Source organism: Phodopus roborovskii, unplaced genomic scaffold (assembly GCF_943737965.1).
Source record: "Phodopus roborovskii unplaced genomic scaffold, PHOROB, whole genome shotgun sequence".
Taxonomy (NCBI): domain Eukaryota; kingdom Metazoa; phylum Chordata; class Mammalia; order Rodentia; family Cricetidae; genus Phodopus; species Phodopus roborovskii.
The window spans coordinates 4,301,295-4,321,608 of NW_026126469.1; the positions used below are offsets into that span (position 1 = coordinate 4,301,295).

A 20,314-nucleotide genomic window follows, 5' to 3' on the forward strand; every position below is an offset into this window, starting at 1 on the left:
ACAAAACTGTTCCCTGATGTCGCACACTAGGCTGCAGCAAGTTTGGAGTCCATATAGGGCATATGGTCAGCAGACACACTGTTGCCTGTGTCACATTCTTGGCAGAAGCAGCCTCAGTGGCTTAGGGGTCTGTATATTTCCAGGATATTCACAAGGACCAGCCTTACTATGACATTCCTGATGCCCCATATCGGATCACGGTCCCTGACACATATGAAGCCCGAGAGGTAAGTCCTACTTAGTCCTCTAGAATGAAGGCTTCCCTGGGGATGTTAAGACAGGTGTTCAACATACCTTACATCCTCAAGTCCCCAGCACTTAACACTATGATGGTTTTTGGCATTGTCCCACTGCAGGAAAAGTGCCTGAATTCCCAAACCTGTCTGTGTCCCAGACCTGTGCTTCCCACATGGCCATCCAGACCGCAATATTCATTTCTGTTTTAGCTGCCAAAGGCATTTCCAGCTATGAATCAGCTACCAGCTCCTCAGAAATGCATTGAGCAAGCATGAGTTCCAGAGCACAGTCCTCTGAGACATGCCACGTTTTTCACTATAAAATAGAATGACAGGCTCTAGCTTTGCCCTACCCTTGGCAAATGGGTAAAATAAATATCCTTGGATGAGGAAGATGTCCCAGAAGATGATCCTCTCCCCCAGAGTCTGACTTGGAGCCCCTGCTGCAGAGGACTAGATTGGGGCCAGGCTTAGGATTCCTCCAGCCTAGGGCAGAGTTGTATCCTATCTTGGGCCTCCCCAAATGGATAAGCTACAGTAGTGAGAATCTGGACATAGTGATGTGGCACCTGTGAGGATTTTTTTTCCCACCTAGAACATGTCTTCCCCTTTTCTCACTGGCTTGGGACATGTTACACAATGGCCCTAGTATACACTGTGTATGTTGTAGCTCTGCCACACAGCCTTATGCAAGAACTACAGACCATACATTGCATGGCTTAAAGAAAGAGATGTATTTCCTCACAGTTATGAGCTCACAGCTGAGCATTGGTGGCGCATGCCTTTAATCCCAGCACTTGGGAAGCAGAGGCAGGCAGATCTCTGTGAGTTCAAGGCCAGCCTGGTCTACAGAGCTAGTTCCAGGACAGGGTCCAAAGCTTCAGAGAAACCCTGTCTCAAAAAAAAAAAAAAAAAAAAAACAAAACAACAAAACAAAACAAAACCAAAAAAAAAAAAAAAAAAAAGAAAGAAAGAAAGTCTAAGAATGAAATGTTGACAGGAGAGTGTTCTGAGGTCACTCTCCTTGGAGTGCAGGTGGCCACCTTCTCCCTGTGTTCCCATGTGATCCTCCCTTTATGGGTGTATCCCTCATAGTTCCACATTTCTTCTATGCATAAGTGTACTAGTTGCACTGGGTTTGGGCTCACCCCAATGGTCTTTTAATATAATCACCTCTTTCAAAGCCTGTCTCCAAGTGCAGTCTCATTCTGAGTTTCTGAGGATCAGGGCTTCAACATAAGACTTCGAGAGGACTCTGGTCAGCCCGTGACAGTCACAACAACATAGATAGGCTGACTTCAGGTTGTTCAACTTCCAGAGCATTGTAAAGGACTTTGCTGCACGCTGTGGGATGATCCTGCAAGAAGCCATGAAGTGGGCACCCACCGTCACCAAGTCCCACCTACAGGTATTTTCTCCAAATATCAAACGGTAGTCAAAATATAAAAACACCAATGTGAATAAACAGAGACCAGGAACATCAATCTAAGTCTGAGAATAGTGTGTGCTCAGGGACCATTCATTCTGTTGGATATACCTTGTGGGGTGAGTATAATTGTCAAGTTAGTGGGCTTGGATCTGAGCACTGCACTACGTGGTGTTCTTTGCTGCAGCTTCAGGGATGAAACATGATCCACCAAACTCAACAAATCAACTTGGATTTTACTGGGAAAAGGAGCAAAGGGAGGGGTAGGTGTTAACCAATCAGAAGCAGAAATGAAAAGAGAAAGAACAGGCTGGAGGCACTTGCTTAAAAAGGGGAAAGGGAACAGTTTAGAACAAGGCTCAGCAGTTGGGGCTGATGATACTGGAGTCATGGAGGTGCTATTGACCCAGTTCCACATGTCCCCAGCTCCGCATGATTTCTGTGTACAGAGTCCCTATGCAGCCACAACTCATCCGTGCAACCTTTGAGCTGTCAGCATATTGCCAGGATATCAACAAGGAACATAGCAAAGATAGATCCCTGGCGTAAGAAGGTAGCCCGGAGAAGAGCAGTCCTGGGGCTGGGAGAGAACCCAAGGATTAGAGAGGCCCCAAGACAAGTAAAGTTTCCCTAAGGAAAAGGCCCAGGCCCAGGAGAGGGTTGATGCAGAGTGTCAGGCAGGTACTAAGGAGAAACAACCAGGGGAGGAGAAGGAAAGGAGTCAGGAGCAGGAACAGGGACAAGTTGCCCAGGACCTGGGGAGGGAGAAGCCAGGGTATTGACACTAGGTAAGGTGTTAAGGGTGTGGGAAGACTTGTGACCGCTTACAAGTGAGTTGGGGTGATATGGGAGGCAGGGACAGTGCCACAAGCCAGCAGCAGTACAACCCAGGCATGGTTGGTTATATGTGCCACAGTGCAGAGCCTGGATAGGGCCAGGGAACTTGCACTGTAGACCAGGCTGTCCTCAAACTCACAGAGATCTGCCTACTTCTGCACCCAGAGCACTGGATTAAAGGTGTATACCAAGGGAAGCTGTTTTAAAAAATGTTCCTCTTGCTGAAACCCAAGAAGGGTAAAGCAGCTGGCTCTGAGAGACTTGGAGGCTGTTTGACAATACATCAAGTAAGAACCCATGGTTTGTGCCTAGGATTACTGTGAGATCTCTCCTTCTACAGAGGGGTTGAACCAGAAGAATTAATACTGAAAAGAGATTATCTGGACCCAGCAGAGGATAGAGTCACACAAAAAAGGATAGCCAAGCTGCCTGACACCCTACAGTCTTAAGATTTGTCCCCTGGAATTCTTCAAACTGGGTTTCCTTCATATCATGTGGAGGAAAAGAGCCATAGCTACTAAAGAAAGCAAGGGGTCCTTTAGTGCCTAAAGGGTTAAAGAAACAAACATGCACTCACTGCTAGCTCTTCCTAGACCCACCCTAGCACTGTTTCTGGCAAACTTAGCCTTAAGAAGAAAATAGACTGTAACAAAGCTTGGAAGTACCATAATATTTTTACCAGGCATACTGTAACCTGGCCTTCTCTTCTGCTTTCCCCAGCAACCTATCCCTTCTGAGTCCCTGACTTCATGCAGTGTTCATTGGCCAGCTTTACTGCCTGTCCCTATGTCCTCAGCCTCAGCCATCTCAAGTCTTCCCTCAGTGCCTACCACAGTGGTCCCGTCTTAGTAGCAAGTCTGATTTTGTCTTTAACTTAACCATTACTCAGTACCCATCGCCATAGAGTCTGGTCCAGATGGATTCCCCAGCTACAAAAATCCTAACACAGTTGTAATACTGTGTGTGTTCTTTTTGTTCCTGCTCCTGTGGTGATGAGGCCATGCTGTTCCAAAGAGTCAAAACCTTCCCTTTTGCTCTTGCTCTGCCATGGATGCCTTTGCTCCAGTGCCCTTCTGCTTGCCAGCACACATGCTCCCGTACTTGTCCTGGGACTCCAGTGTCATTACACACCGCTCAGTAGCAGAGTACCTGCACATGGCCTCCACATGGCTTACATGTTCACAGCAGACCTGAGGCTATACAGCTTGTTCTCCAGAAGCTGACAGAGCACTTGGCAGATATCAGATTTTCAGTCAAGAATGGTCCTCATGTAGATCACAACATACCCTACCAACTGTGTGATCACTACTCAGAGATCGGGGCCTCACCCTCAGTCAGGTCCCACCACTGGCAGGCCAGGGCAGAGTGGGCACTGAAACCTGGAGTCTAACCTGCTGTTTTATACTTTGCGAGTTTTACTTTCTGTTACATGAAGTGGCTTGTTTTCTCCATTTCAGGAATATCTGAACAAACACCAGAACTGGGTGTCAGGACTGTCCCAGCACACAGGATTGGCCATGGCTACTGAGAGCATCCTTCACTTTGCTGGCTACAACAAGCAGAACACAACTCTTGGAGTATGTGCAAACATCCTATGGAACAGTGAGCCCCTAATCTGGGAGAGAATATTATAGGGTGAAGGACTCAGGCTACGTATTGATTTTTCTCAAAGACGCTTTGGCACTTATATCCCACACATTTGTAGGATATTTGTTGACAGATGGGAATTTGATGAGGGTTCAAAAGAGGTGGTCAGCCACACAAACATTTCCCTATTGTGCTTAAGTTTTGAAATATATATGATTTTGAAGTTAAACGTGGTGCATTGTGGAAATCTGACTTTCTAGTGTCTATTGAGAGGAAAGAAACTGGCCTCTCAGACACACACAGCATTACACCATCGTCATTGTTTGTCTGGAGCAGTGGTTTCAGCTTTCCTAATGCTGTGACCCTTTAATACAGTTTCTCATGCTGTGGTGACCCCAGCCATAAAATTATTTCATTGCTACTTCATAACTGTAATTTTGCTACTATTATGAATCATAATATAAATGATATGTGGACCCTAGAGGGGTCATGACTGTTGAAAACTGTTTGAAAACTGTGTGTCTGAACCATTTGCTGGACTTGCAGGTACTTAAATACATACATGTGCCCCAGCTGTATGATGGCACTCGCCTTTAATCCTGGCTCTTGGGAGGCAGAGGCAGAGGCAGGAGGGTCTCTGTGAGTTCCAGGCCAGCCTGGTCTACAAAGTGAGTTCCAGGACACCCAATCTCAAAAAACACAGAGAAACCCTATCTCAAAAAAACAAAACAAAGATTAATTTAGAATCAAAAGCAGTAGTTTCAGAGTTAAATTGGGCCCAAAATTTAAATCAGGATCAGAAGGACAGTTGCACCTAGTGATGTTGGCCTTGCAGCATTGTAGCTGTTTTACTCCAGCCCTCTCCCAACACTTAGTCACTATGAACCCAGAACATTGCCAGATGTGCTATGGGCTGTGGAACGTGCTATGTGGAGGCACAGAGGTGAGGTACCCAAGAAAGGAGGGTCTTCCTCTCCCAGCTAAGAAAGGAGAACTCGTTACACTGGCCTGAGTACCTTCTGGCTTCTATGTGGGGCTGAGGCAGTGCTGGGGAAGGCCTGGAACTCTGTGATCATGGGGCTTGTACCTTGAAATTACTGAATATACAGATGTGGCCAGTTGAGCCATGAACAGCTCACTGTCATTAGCCTTCCTGCTCTAACACAGCACAGTAGGGTTGTCAGCAGTTAGGGTCAGAGACATGGCTCTATGTTGCCATCTTCCTCAGCCTGAGAGGTTCCCTAGAGTTTTAGGTTCCTCAGCTTAGGCCAAGCCTGGATTTGTGGCTTTAATGCTAAAAGGGGTTTCAGGATTAACCAGTGTAGTTGAAGCAGCTTTAGAAATTGTACCAAAATTGGTTTGGTTTGAGACAGTAGTCCACTATGTAGCCCTGGGTATTAAATGATAGGCTAAGAGAGGCTCTCAAAAGAAAGCAAGACACATCCAAGTGTGGGTACCGGTTCCACAGGGTTAGCATTCTGGTGACTCACACACCATTACATCTCAAGATTGCTAAGAAACTTTTCTCCTTTTCTCTCTCACTGGATAAGTGAGACATGTGAGGTTCTCCAAAGGTGCCTTGAGTAGAATTAAACCAGGAGTCATTCGGTGGGACTCGAGAAATTTGCAGGTTCGTGGCTAGAAATGGGGAAGAACCTCAAGCAGTTGTCAGCACACTACACTGGAGTCTTTGGTCTGTTGCTGGTAAATACTTCAACCAGTTCCCAGAGTAAGGGTTGTCTCTCCCCTTCTCATGTCCCCAAGATTCTCTCTGTCTTGGGCTCTCCATGTGGCACTTGGAGAACACACGTGAGCAGAAGGCAGGACTTACAAGCTGAATGCTCTTTTCTAGGCATAGCCAGCCAGCTTGCAGTGGATTTGTCTTGCTGGAAAGAGCTTCATCTTTGTCCTCACAAACTGATAGGTTATGCAGGGTGGTGGTGACACCTTTAATCCCAGTACTTGGGAGGCAGAGGCAGGGGATCTCTGTGAGTTCCAGGACAGCCAGGAGAACAGTGCTCTGGAACGTTTTGTTACATTGGCTTGCCATCATTGAAAACCGAATAATCTTTGCCTCAGAACTCAACTTCTTACCTGGACTTTGTTTACCAAGTTAAACATAATAAAAAGATGAGTTTTCACCATCTAACATAATTCTCTATACTTGTCTGTAGGCAACTCAGCTAACTGAACGGCCAGCCTGTGTGAAGAAAGATTACTCCAACTTCATGGCATCCTTAAATTTGCGTAACCGCTATGCAGGCGAGGTATTTCTGTTGCTCTTATGTCAGAGGCTGTTCTGAGCATCTTGATTTGATGCCATGTGACTATTTCACAGTAGAACATGAAGAGGGATCTGGATGATAACGATTTACTTATTTTAGGTGACTTGAGGAGCCTGGGAACAAGCAAAATCAGTGTTACAGTCTGGTGCATTTATGACACTTACTTAGCACCTCTGCAAGAAAATAGTATCATGTGGGCACACTCTGGTATTCCAAGGCATTCTGTTAAGTGGTAGCAAAAATGTGCTGGTGTCATGCATTCTCCGGGACATGTGCTAAGATGTATGTACCAATATTCTAGCCATACAGGTAAGGAAACAGAGGCTCCTGAGATTAGATAACCACATCTGCTGGCTCCACAGAGGGCCTCTACTCACATCAGAGTTGTACGAGGCTAACACTGATGCAGAGACAAGGTTTATCAGAGTGCTCTCTGAGAGTTAGCTCACTCCCCAGAATATTCTGCTTCTTGCTTAATTCAATGGCTGTTCTTATCCAGTAAGCCTTGGCAGAGTCCTGTAGTGTACTCAGCATGTGCTAACCACATGCCAAGAATTGCTGAGAGAGCTTATTACATGGCCTTTTGAATGCTATTGTGGCATCAGGAAGTTTGTCTTTAGGGCATATGTTTATTTTTTGGAATAAGTCCTGTCTCCTGTATAGCCAGGTATATGAGTGATAAAGTAACACTTTCTGGTGGGAAAAAAAATATGTATGAAAAAATAGTGCAGCTGGTTTTGTTGTTTGAGTCACATTGACTCTAAAAAAAAGTTTATTTATCTAGCTTATGTTCACATGCCCTGTCCAGGCTTAGCACTGTGTACCATGACCGACTGGTCCATGTCACCACCTTCAAGGAACAGAGGTGATGAAAACACAACATACATTTCTAGAAGAGATGCTCAATTACAGCATCATTGAAATGAGCTGTAGTTGGGACAGTGAGTCACTGGGCAGTGCCACAGTGAGCTTGGTCAGCTGGTAGCCAGGGCTGGCTTACTCAAATGGCTGCTAATGAGTATACTCCTTCACAGGTACATGGAATGATTCGGTTCTCGGGTGCCACAGGCCAGATTTCTGACCTGAACAAAATGATGGTCCAGGATCTGATTACAGCTTTGGACCACAGTAATCCTCATCACTATACACAGGCCATGTTCAAGCTGACTGCAATGCTCATTAGCAGCAAAGGTAATGCACAGAACATGGAGTTCTCGGTTCATTTCTAAGTGAATGGTCAAAGAAAGAGCTGGAGTTCTGCTAATAGAAATCTCTGTCTCATCTCTCATGAGCCAGCAGTAAAGAAAAGGCTAGTGCTGGTTCTCACATCAGCCTAGCAAAGCCAGAATCAAAGCCTTTGACTAATTTGTGTTTGGTTCTAGATTGTGACCCGCAGCTCCTCCATCATCTGTGTTGGGGTCCACTCCGGATGTTCAATGAGCATGGCATGGAGACTGCCCTGGCCTGCTGGGAGTGGCTGCTGGCTGGCAAGAATGGAGTGGAAGTTCCGGTAAGAGATGAGCCCAGCTTATCTCTATGGGGGAGATGAGAGATGGAGAGGCTGCCACCAAGGCCAAGGAATGTTGTGTGTAGTAAAAGGCGTGATGATGGAGTGGTTTCATAGAGCATGTATATGGAAGGCTCAGAACGGAAAGCAGTCTCCATAGTGAGACCAGTAAGCTGTCTGTTACATGTCCACTGATGCCCGAGCTGACTGGGAGCAATTGCTTTCTTGAATTTCTAAGTGTGGGATCAGCTACCTTACCCTGGGTCTGTGTTTCTAGATTTACTACTTTGTGGAGCCTCCAGGCAAGATTATACATGTCCCTTTTCTGAAATGCTTGTTACAGAAGCTATTTCAGATTTTAGACTTTTTTAGATTTCAGAATATTTGCATGTAGATAATAAAATATATTTTATGGAATACAGATCCCATATGCAAGATACATGTATGCATCATGTACATCTTATGTAGCCTGAAGATTTATTCAATTTTTTATTAACTTATTTATTTTATGTGTATAATTATTTTGTCTGCATGTATATCTGTGCCTCTCATGTATGCCTAGTACCCAAGGAGATCAGAAGAGGGCATCAAATCCCTTGAAATTGAAGTTAGAGAAGGCTGGGAGCTAACATATGGGTACATGGAACAGAACCCAGGTACTCTCCAGTAGCAACAAGTGCTACTAACCCTGAGCATCTCTCCATCTTACCAGCATTTCCACTCCATCCTTCTCCACCCCCACACATTCTTTTTAATGTACCTACTCGGTTTTGAGACTAGGAGTCTCTTCCCTGCTGTGTCAGGCTTCCCCTTCACAGTTTTGTAGAGCCACTCCCCTCAGACAGATTCTAGAGGCAGAGAATCAGACTGATTCAACATCATAGGGTACAGCAGTGCTCATGACCACTATTGTCGACCCTCACATTGCATCTTGGATTTCAGGTGCTCTTGAATGTCTGAACTTGCAGTCTGTCTTTAGGGTGGTTTATTTGAGTGCCTAAGGAGCCTTAGTGGCAAGCATGGTGGAGTGCAGACCTCAGTGCTACCTGTCCCAGGCTGTGGGCCCTTAAAGAGATTCTAACTGTTCTTCAGGGAAGCTTCATGGCTGGCTGTGGTGGAGCACAGCCTTGATCCAGCAGTCGGGAGACAGAGGCAGGTGAATCTCTGTGAGTCAAGGCCAGCCTGGTCTACATAACAATTTCCAGGCCAGCCAGAGCTACACAGTAAAATCATGTCTTTTTTTTTTTTTTTTTTTTTAAAAAAAAAAAAAGAAAAGAAAGAAAGAAAGAAAGAAAGAAAGAAAGAAAGAAAGAAAGAAAGAAAGGCAGGGAAATGGTGGTGCACACCTTTAATCCCAATACTGGGGAGGCAAAGACAGGTGGATCCCTGTGAGTTCCAGTCAAGCCCAGGCTATACAGAGAAAAGAGTTTAGTTCTCAAAAAAAAAAAAAAGAGAGAGAGAGAGAGAGAGGGAGGGAGGGAGGAAGGAAGGAAGGAAGGAAGGAAGGAAGGAAGGAAGGAAGGAAGGAAGGGGCTCAGCATGTATACACTAATGTCCCTTTGCCTGCCAGGGCAGTGTCACCTACAAAACTGCCAGCACTGCCAGTCTTAAGTGTATTCTAGTCACCTGCCACCAAGTGCTACAAGGGTAGCTGATGAGTACCCCAACTGACAAAGTCAGGGTCAGCTACACCTAGGCCTGATGGCTTACGTTCATAATCCAGCTAGCTGTTCAAGAAGCTGAATCAGGAAGATCCAAAATTCAAGCCCCATCTGACAAATTTACTGACACCCTATCTCAAGAGTTGGAAAGGGGGCTAGAGAGATGCCTCAGCAGTTAAGAGCACTGACTGTTCTTACAGAGGACCAGGGTTCAGTTCCCAGTACCCACATGCACATGGTACCCATACACACATGTAGGCAAAGCACTCATACACATAATTTTTTAAAATTTAGTTGGAGGGGGAAAAAGCTCTAGGTATATAGCTCAGCAGAAGAGCACTTGCCTGGCATATGTAAGGTCTTGGGTTCAATTTCCAATAGCACAAAAAAGCCTGGGCTCCAGAGGCTCAATTGCTTCCTGTTTTGGACACCTCATTATGGTCAATACCATCCTTACCTTATCTCTGTGTAGACCAGACTCTCCAAGGACATCTTAAGAGTTTCTCATTGGGACAACAGCCTGCAAATAATGACACAGACTTATAATTTATTATGAAAGCTTGACCTTAGCTTAGGCTTTTTCCCTACTAGCTCTTGTGACTCAAATTAACCTGCTTCTATTTTTTTAATGATTTTTTTATTTATTTGCATTGGTGTTTGCCTACATGTGTATCTGTATAAAGGTGTTGGAACCCCTGGAACTGGAATTAGACAGTTGTGAGCTGCCGTGTGGTTGCTGGGAATTGAACCCCAGTCCTCTAGAAGAGCTGCCAGTGCTTTTAACTGCTGAGCCACCTCTCCAGCCTCTAACCTGCTTCTGTTAATCTACATTCTGCCATGTGGCTTGGTTACCACTCCTCTGTACCATATGTCTTGCTGACATCCCTACCTCTCCTCAAAGTCCTTTCTCTCCCCAGAAGTCTCACCTATACTTTCCTGCCTAGCTATTGGCCATTCAGCTCTTTATTAAAACAGTCAGAAGGCGCCTTAGGCAAAGATACAACTTTTCAGTGTAAACAAATATTCCACAACAGTGACTAGCCACAGTGTGTGTGTGTGTGTGTGTGTGTGTGTGTGTGTGTGTTTGTTGGTGCTAGGATTGGATCCATGACCTTGCAAGTATGAGGAGGCAAGCACTCTACTGCAGTGTCCTCAACCTGTGAGCCATGTCTTGCAAGAGGGTAAATGGCACTGGAAAGGGAGCCAGAGCATCTGCCTCACTTGTGCCTTGTGTAGCCCACACATTGCTGGTGCTTCCCCAGGGTCAGATGGGAACAGTCCCTACTTAGCACCCACTTCTTCCAGGCTCTGTTTTACCTGGGCAACCTCCTACCTCCAAGTAATATAGCTAGGCCAAGGGAGTGACTCAGCCCCCGGTAGTTGCAGCCTGCTTCCTTTGAACCCCAAAGTTACTCTCAAATCTGATAAGCTGATGGAGACATGCCTTTTGACTTGGAAATCCTGCATATGGTACTTGTCCTCCTTAACACAGAGAGTTTTCAGAATTGTTTCCAAGATTGACCAGGACAGAGCCTGTGGAGGGCCTGCACTGCCTTAGGTACATCACGGGTGCACTCTGCCCTGCTGGGCCCAAGAGTTGGGTAACAGTCAGTCAGAGGAAAGGCTGGAGGAGACATACCAAACATTTAAATGGCTGCCCTGGGACATGGGGTTATATGATATCATCTCATTCTTTTCTAGGCCTCTAATTTTATCCAGTATTGTTTTATTTTTGTTTTGTTTTGTTTAGAAGGCACCTCATTGTGTAGCACTAGTTGTCCTGAAACTCACTCTGTAGGCTAGACCAAACCTGAACTCATTACAGTCCTTCTGCCCCAGGCTCCTGAGTGCTGGGACCATAGGCATGAGCTGCCAATTGAGCTTTAGGAAGTAAATCAAAAACAAGCAGCCACACTTGTGCTATCTGGAGAAGCTGACACTTCCTTTCACTTGCAGTTTATGCGGGAGATGGCAGGGGCCTGGCACATGACAGTGGAGCAGAAGTCTGGCCTGTTTTCTGCTGAGACAAAGGAAGCAGACCCTCTGGCTGCATCAGAAGCAAGTCAACCAAGACCTTGTCCCCCTGAAGTCACACCCCACTACATCTGGATCGATGTAAGTGCTTACCAAGCCCTGCTGTGTTCTGTCCAGTCAGCCTCCCCTTTGTACAGGGACACCTGCACGAGCCAGTGTAGGGGCCCTGACCCAAGATAATGGTGCTGTCTAGACACCGCCCCCCCCCCGTTCTGCCTGCTTTCCTATCACCCAGAACTCCTCTTACTAGCTGCTCTAACTAGCACTGGGATGAGACTGGCCCACACCAACTCACACAGCTTTTTTACCTCCTTACCCAGTTCCTGGTACAACGGTTTGAGATCGCCAAGTACTGTAGCTCTGACCAGGTGGAGATCTTCTCAAGCCTGCTGCAGCGCTCCATGTCCCTAAATATTGGTGGAGCTAAGGGGAGCATGAACAGGCATGTGGCAGCCATCGGACCACGTTTCAAGTGAGGGTTCTTTTTCTGGGGGCATCTGGGTATCCTGTTCCTGGTATGTAGGGCATGTGTGTAACATGTGAATCATGGTGTGGGTGGGTAGGTGTGTCCTGTGATGCTTCTGTGCAATGAGAGTAAATCCTATGGCACTGTTCTCAGGAAGAACATGTAGAAAACATGAGACCATGAGCCTCTGGCTGGCTAAAATCCTCTCAAACCCCTGCTCTCCTAGTCCAGTCTTTCTCACTAGAACATGGACTCTGCTGTCATCTATGGGGCCTATAGCTACTAGCAGTGTGCTTATCTTCCCAAGTATTAGAGATTCTCTCTGTCTGCCTCTTCCCTGAACTCCAGGCCATGCATGACCCATCACCATTGACTACTCATTAGAACTACACACCATGACTTCATGTCCACTGACCACCCATTAGAACTCCAGACCATGGCCAGGCAATGTTGGTGCACACCTTTAATCTCAGCACTCAGGAGGCAGAGACAGACAGGTTTCTGTGAGTTCGAGGCCATCCTGGTCTACAAAGGGAGTTCCAGGACAGCCAGGGTTACACAGAGAAGCCCTGTCTCGGGAACAAAAGAAGAGTCTTTCTATACCCACTTTATGTAATGCTAGGACTGGAACTTGGCATCAGGTATGTTAGGTATGAGCTCTACAGAGCTAGAGCTACATTTCCAGTACTCTCCTTCAGAGTGCTTTTCTCTAGAATGTGTCAGTTTTTATGTGGTGTGGGGCCTCACTGTGCTACGCAAGTGCTATACTAAGGAGCTCATCTTAGAATAGGGAAACTTTTAGTTAACTAAATTAATTATTTTAACTTTCGGGCTTTACTGTACAATACCTTTGCCAATCCATAGAAAGATTTTGGTTTGGTTTTTACTTTTCGGGACAGGGTTTCTCTGTAGCTCTGGAGCCTGTCCTGAAACTCACTCTGTAGACCAGACTGGCCTCAAATTCACAGAGCTCTCCTGCCTCTGCCTCCCGAATGCTGGGATTAAAGATGTGCATCAGCTTCTTTAAAACAAACAAACAAACAAAGCTGGGTGTTGGTCCCAGCACTCAGAGAAACCCTGTCTTGAAAAAACCAAAAGCAAACAAAAAAAAAAAAAAAAAAAAAAAAAAAACACTGTTATCCTAGCACCTAAGAAGAAATAGGCAAGGGGATCAGAAATTCAGGTTTATCTTCACACTCCAAAAGGGAACTGAAGGCTTACTTGGAATATGAGAGAGGGAGAGAGAGAGAGAGCACACAACTACATGATGATACCCTAGCTGGTAATTTGGTAATGTTTCTGGACTCTGTACTCAGGGCCTCTGGTGTTTGCTTAGACCATACCGCTTGAGGCTCAGTCCTTGGCTAGTGCTTCAACCTTGTGGCTCTCTCCCAGATTGCTGACCCTGGGGCTGTCCCTCCTGCATGCTGATGTGGTTCCAAATGCAACCATTCGAAACGTGCTTCGAGAGAAGATCTACTCCACAGCCTTTGACTATTTCAGGTATTAACTCAAGCTGTGTTGTACACATGCCCAGACATAGCTGCAACTTAAGAACATAGCTTGCCTGGCTCATGCTGGAAGCATGATTAGTCTGGAATATCCTCAGCCGTGTGCTGGTGCCCAGTGGAATGCCTGCAGATTGTCTCTTGAGTTCAGTCTGTTCAAGAGATTGGGGCAGGGGCTCAAAGAGCCCTGGTCCTGAGACTCTACCGGTAGTTAATAGTTCCTGGAAGACACAGAGATATTTTCTTTAGTGATTCTGTAACTAATTAATTGCCCATGTTGCTGTAATGAATCTTACCCCTGCTTCTCCAACCCTAACTAAACTCACTTTATCAAAACAAAAGATAGAAAATCAGGAGCAGGGAGCAAGCCTGGAGAGATGGCTCAGGAGTTAAGAGCACTTGCTCTTTCCCAGTGTTTGTAAGTTCAGTTCCCACCACCCATTTCAGGTGATACAACAATCTCTTAACTCTGATCTGATCTTTATTTGTCAAAATTAAGAGCATCCAAACACAGTAGCATACACCTGTAGTTCAGCCATGTGTGAAGCTGCATGTGGAAGAGCATTTGAAAACAGCTTCTATAATATATTAAGACTACTATATCAAAGACAAAGCCATGACTGACCCACACCCACACAAGTATAGACAGCACTAATTGAATTCAGTGGGTAATAGAAAAGGGAAGGGAGAGCTAGGTGTGGTGGTATACACCTTTACTCCCAGCACCTAGGTGGATCTCTGAGTTCTAGACCAGCCTGATCTACGTAGCATGTTCCAAGGCTACATAGAGAGATCTTGTCTAAAAACAAGGAGGCAAAAAGTTGATGCTGGGAAAGAGATGTGTTAAAGGGGTATGATTAGAGAGGAAGGGGTGCATGTGATCAAGAAACATGGCATACATGCCTGAGATTTTCAAAGAATAAAAATCTATAATAATGTACTTAAGCCAGGTGGTGGTAGGTGGCAGCTGAAGCACCACCTTTAATCCCAGCACTTGGGAGGCAAAGGTAGGTGGATCTCTGTGAGTTTGAGGCCAGCCTGGTCTACAGAGAAAATTGTAGGACAGCCAGGGCTACACAGAGAAACCCTGTCTCAAGAAAAAAATAAAAGAAAGGGAGATTAATGTATATACTTACTTTTCCTGGTAATGTAAATGACTGTTACAAAAATCCTACAAATATCAGCCGCATGAGTCTTTACAAATATAGGCTGTGTGGTTATATGTAGACAGCTAAATTACCATCTGCCACAGCATGCTACTCACCAGAAACTGTAAATATGAGCCAAGTACAGTAGTGCAGGACTACAGTCTGATTGATCTAGAAGCTGTAAGGCAGGAAGTTATGATCAAGGCCTCCTTGCAATGTATAGGGAGAAATATATATATACATGTATAGATATATATACACACACACACGCATATGGAGTTAAGGCAGTCTGAGCTGTGTAATGACACCTCAGTGATAAAGCTGAACAGCATACATGGGGTAGGGGGACGGAGCAGACAGGCCTGGGTTATCAAGACAGTCATACTTCCCATGAGTTAGCTCCAGGTTACCCTCCAAAGAAGAGAGTAAGTGAACTTTGACATCAGCTGTCATTGTCTTGTGACGCTTTCCAGTCTCTTTCCCTCTCATGATTGTCTGCAGTTGTCCACCAAAGTTCCCTACTCAAGGAGAAAAGAGGCTGCGTGAAGACATAAGCATAATGATTAAGTTTTGGACTGCCATGTTTTCAGATAAGAAGTATCTGACTGCCAGCCAGCTTGTTCCCCCAGGTAAGCATTGCTGGCTGTAGCACAGCTGCTGCTGCATATGGAGTGCAGACAGGAGTACACAGGGGGACTGGGTGTTCTGTGAGTTGTTCTAGAAAGGCCAGACAAGAACAGTGAGGGCCCAAGTGAGACCTGATCTTGCCTGTGCCTTATATTGTTGAACACCCATTAAATTGTATGTTTGCTACCCTTCCTCTGGCCCTTACTGATGCGTATAGCAAGTGCCAAACGCTCCTCCTTAGAGCTTCTCCCTGGACAGGCTCATTTCCCAGGTGCCCACTGAGTAGGGGAAGGCCAGCATACCTAGATGACTTCATCCTAATCCATTGTTGTATGATAAGGTCAGCCAAATACCTTCAAGGGGCACCCCTGCAGGACAGGCACATGGCCCATCCAGGGTATATTGGAGACAGTGACTTCAAACACACAGAGGCCTGCCTACCTCTGCCCTTTGAGTTGGGATTAAAGGCATGCACTGACACGCCTGGCTTTTTTGGACAAAGTCTTTCACTGGCCTGGAACTTGCTGGGTGGCTAGCCACCGAGCTACCTCTGTCTCCATCTATGCAGCTTTAGGACTAGGAAGGAGGATGCATCATCACACCAAGGTATCTAATGTAGGCTCTAGGGAAGTCAACCTTGGTGCCTGGCGTGCTGAGCAAGGCTTGCTGATCTCTCTTCCCATGGTGCCTTGTCTTGAGCCACCTGATCCCAGCCAGAGTCTGTAATGTATTTGCCCACAGATAACCAAGACACCCGGAGCAACCTGGATATAACTGTGGGCTCTCGACAACAGGCTACACAGGGCTGGATCAACACTTATCCGCTCTCCAGTGGCATGTCTACTATCTCCAAAAAGTCAGGTTGGTCAGGGTAGTGGGTGGCTCCTACATCTTCTCAGCAATCTTGAGTTCCCATCCTGGTGGTGTGATGGATACTCACTTAAATGGCAGAATAGAATATTAAAAGGCAACTTCTTCTAGATTCTAAATCATGGCCAAGGTTTTGGTTCAGTCATCACCACACCAAGGCAGATAAGTGGCCTCAAAGGACAATGATCATGTTTGTCTTTGTCCCCAGGCATGTCTAAGAAAACCAACCGGGGTTCCCAGCTGCACAAGTATTACATGAAACGCAGGACACTACTGTTGTCACTGTTGGTAAGACCTATGGCCACAAACACTACCCACTGTGTAACAGTGTAGCACCTTGGGGTAGGAGTAGCATGCAGAAAATACATTGGACATTGTTTGGTCTCACCAGGCCACTGAAATCGAGCGCCTCATCACTTGGTACAACCCACTGTCAGCCCCAGAACTAGAGCTGGACCAGGCAGGAGAGAACAGTGTGGCCAACTGGAGGTCCAAGTACATCAGCCTGAGTGAGAAGCAGTGGAAGGACAACGTGAACCTTGCCTGGAGCATCTCTCCCTACCTCGCTGTGCAGCTGCCAGCCAGGTATGCCTCTCAGTCACCCCAGCTTCATCGGAGGCCCAAGAGTGCCATGAAATATAACATGACTCCTGTTTGGAACACGCAAGTTTCTCACCTAGTCTGTACAGAGGTTGCACAGTGGCCCTTGTGATCTTGTCAGCTCCTGCCTAGATCCAATGAAAGTGATATGTATGACTAGGGACTGTACTCAGTGGTAGAACTCTAAGCTAGCACCACGCAAGACCCTGGCACTGTTTCAAAAGTGGCACTAACAGTATAATTTGTAAAGGCTTCCATCCTGGGAGGTGGTCCTCAGAAACAATTTGGGAGAGTTTGGGTTGTGTTTGGGTTTGAATAATGCCATCTTTGAGCTCAAGCTGGGAGTAGACACTGTTGCTGTGGCTGTTTGCCTAGTGTACCATAAGGTCTATCAAGGCAAGAATCTCCAACAGAAACAAAACCTTCAGACTGAACAACAGGTGAGATGAATTGCATAAGCCCTGTGGCCTACATGGTCCCTCAGCCTTCTTCCCTACAGCCAAGGATGAGTATTTATGATGGGAGCCAAGGTTGGCACTTTCCTGTTTCCTCTACCTCAGACTCAGGACAACAGACTTGTTCTAAGTCCTTTCAAAGCAGGACTGTCCCTTGCATTAACCTGGGTCAGTAACACCTACAGGCTTATGTCTGCCCTCTCACCAACAGATAGGGGGGCTTAAGGGTGTAGATTGTAAGGTGAAATGCTGAACCAGAGATAGGCCAGCCCAGAAAGCTAGGCTCAGAGCTATGGTAGTGAGAAGGATGGATGACTATATAGGATAGGATAGGGTTGCTCTAAAGAAAGGTCTTTTGGTTTGTTTTTTTACTTTTTTGGTTTTTTTTTTTTTTTTTTTTTTTTTGCGAAGGAATTTTTTTTAGTCTCTTTGTGTGTCTGTGTCTTGATCGGAAGCCAACTTGCTAGTGTTTGTTCTCTTTCTACCATGTGGGACTAGGAAAGTGAACTTAGGTCATCAAGGTTGGCATCAACCCTTGTCCACTAAGCCATCTTACATAGAAAAGGTTTTATGTAAACAGGGTTGCTCAAATTGTGGGATTCATCCTGTCACCTCCTTGTGAATGCTGTGATGATGTAAGTTTTCAAAGGGTCCTTTTCAGACTTTGCAGTGTTACTTGCCTACAACATTTAGCTATCTGTCATATAGTGTTGATCCAAATCCCTCCAGCTGAGTGTTTCTCTCTAGCTCTTCTGTGGCAGTGACCCAAACTCTGTATGCACTGTAGGTTCAAGAATACAGAAGCCATTGGGAATGAAGTGACCCGTCTCGTTCGGTTGGATCCAGGAGCTGTTAGTGATGTCCCTGAAGCCATCAAGGTAGTGCAGCCCCTACACACAAGCTCAAGTTCAAGCTACATCTAGAATGTCTTCCAGAAAGGCATGGTTACTTTCATTACTATTACCAAATACCCCACAGAACAACTCAGGGAGGAAAGGGTTACCTTGATCAGTGTCAGAGGGCTCAGCCTCATATGGCTGAGCAGAACATCATGGCAGCAGGACCCTGTGCAGGAGGCTGTTCACATCCTGGGATGTGGACAGAGCAAGAGAATACAGGAAGGGATCCAGGCAAAGCACAGCATCCAAACACACAGCTCCAGTGACTGATCTCCTCCACCAGGTCCCATGCACTTTTCACCACCTCAAAATAATACCATCATATTATGAATCTATCAAAAGATTAAGCTGGGCCAGATGGTGGTGGTGGCACACGCCTTTAATCCCAGCTTTCGGGAGTCAGAGGCAGGTGGATCTCTGTGAATTCAAGACCAGCCTGGTCTACAGAACTAGTTCCAGGACAGCCAGGGCTACAGAGAGAAACCCTGTCTCTGGGGGGCAGGGTATAATTCATCTATTCATCTATTTATCAGGTCAGAGCTCTCAGGATCCAGTCCTCTGTGGACCTCACAGACAAACTGAAAGGTGTACTTTATTAATTTAGACATTTGTCGAACTACAGTTGGGCCTGATCACCAGTAGAGGGCTGTAATCCCCGATACTTGGGAGACTGAAGGAGGATCAAAGTTTACAGCTGCCTAGTCCACACATGGAATTGTGCGTCAAAGAAAAGAAATAAAAAGAGCTGGAGAGTTGGCACAGTGGTTGAACACGGGCTACTCCTCAGAGGGCCTACACCCACCCAATTCTAACACACACATGGCACAGATAAACACTTAGGCAAACATTCATACACATAAAATTAAATCTCTGCCAGCTGGTGGTGATGCACGCCTTTAATACCAGCACTTGGGAGGCAGAGGCAGGTGGAGTATGAGGCCAGCCTAGTCTACAGAGTGAGTTACAGGGCAAGCAGGGCTACACAGAGAAACCCTGTCTCAAAAATAAATAAATAAATAAATAAATAAGAAAGATCTGAGAACTAAGTGTTAAGTTAAAGAAGGCTGCTGGCATAATGCTTCTGTGAATCTTGGATTCATCTCTGCACCATGAGATCAAATGACTTCAATGCTGGACATGGTGATGCATACCTTTAATACCAGAAATCATGAGGCAGAGGCTAGCCTGGGCTACAGAGTGAAACTCTGTCTCTAAAACAAAATTATTATTACATCTATCACACTAGACAGAAAGTTATCGGGTAACCTCAGTGGTAGAATTTTCTTGACTTCCTGCATTTTCTACTTCTAGCATAAAATAAGTATTATGTTTATGATAAGAAAATATTTAGTCTGCTTAAAATCTGTTTATAGATGGGTTTTCATATGTCTCACAATAACCTTGAATTCACTATATAGCTAAAACTGACCTTGAATTTCTGATCCTCCATTTTCCACCTGCCATGTACTAAGATTACAGGTGTGTATAACCTTAGCTGGTTTTATGCAGTGCTGGGGATCAGTGCATATTAGCCTTGAATACATACTACCCATTGAGCTACATTCCCAGTCCCTCAACTTGGATTTATTACAATTATGCTACTTCACATAATATGTCAGAAACATCAATTATTTTATCATAAATGGTTTTGTTACTGCAAATTTCTTTTCTTTTCTTTTTTGACCTAGAACTTACTATGTATGTAGATCTTGCTGCAGGCCAACCTCAAATTCACAGAGATGTGCTTACCTTTACCTCTTGCATGCTAGGATTAAAGACATGCACTACCACACCCAGCCTATTGCCCTTTGCTATAGCCACTCTAGAATAGGCCATGACTAAAAAGACTACTGCATCCCTGTCTACCAACTTTCTCCCTAGTTCCTTGTCACCTGGCATACCATCGATGCAGACGCTCCCGAGCTCAGCCATGTTCTGTGCTGGGCACCCACGGACCCACCCACAGGCCTCTCCTACTTCTCCAGCATGTATCCACCACACCCTCTCACTGCACAGTATGGAGTGAAAGTCCTGCGTTCCTTCCCTCCGGTGAGTTCAGAGCCATGCTGAGCGCCAAGCCAGCCTAGGGTGTAGTTGTCCCAGTGTGGCTAAGTGGATAGATGTAAGACAGTGCAGCCTGGAGTGCACCCAACTGTGCAGGTTCATCT

At 45.7% G+C, this 20,314-nt stretch overlaps 1 protein-coding gene across 2 annotated transcripts in view; it reads left to right on the top strand.

The window, feature by feature from the left end:
- Nucleotides 1–20,314, top strand: part of Pi4ka (phosphatidylinositol 4-kinase alpha) — a 129,270-nt gene that overhangs the window by 98,365 nt on the left and 10,591 nt on the right. For both annotated transcript variants that reach the window (XR_007834945.1, XM_051191067.1), the window contains exons 27-41: nucleotides 144–227; nucleotides 1,555–1,644; nucleotides 3,957–4,076; nucleotides 6,261–6,353; nucleotides 7,406–7,562; nucleotides 7,754–7,881; nucleotides 11,496–11,654; nucleotides 11,894–12,045; nucleotides 13,435–13,542; nucleotides 15,197–15,324; nucleotides 16,064–16,183; nucleotides 16,401–16,480; nucleotides 16,584–16,777; nucleotides 18,035–18,125; nucleotides 20,028–20,195. Coding sequence is in view for 1 of the 2 variants with exons in the window: in XM_051191067.1 (XP_051047024.1) it covers nucleotides 144–227; nucleotides 1,555–1,644; nucleotides 3,957–4,076; nucleotides 6,261–6,353; nucleotides 7,406–7,562; nucleotides 7,754–7,881; nucleotides 11,496–11,654; nucleotides 11,894–12,045; nucleotides 13,435–13,542; nucleotides 15,197–15,324; nucleotides 16,064–16,183; nucleotides 16,401–16,480; nucleotides 16,584–16,777; nucleotides 18,035–18,125; nucleotides 20,028–20,195 (1,872 nt within the window). In the remaining variant the exon portion in view is untranslated. The remainder of the gene's footprint in view (nucleotides 1–143; nucleotides 228–1,554; nucleotides 1,645–3,956; nucleotides 4,077–6,260; nucleotides 6,354–7,405; nucleotides 7,563–7,753; nucleotides 7,882–11,495; nucleotides 11,655–11,893; nucleotides 12,046–13,434; nucleotides 13,543–15,196; nucleotides 15,325–16,063; nucleotides 16,184–16,400; nucleotides 16,481–16,583; nucleotides 16,778–18,034; nucleotides 18,126–20,027; nucleotides 20,196–20,314) is intronic.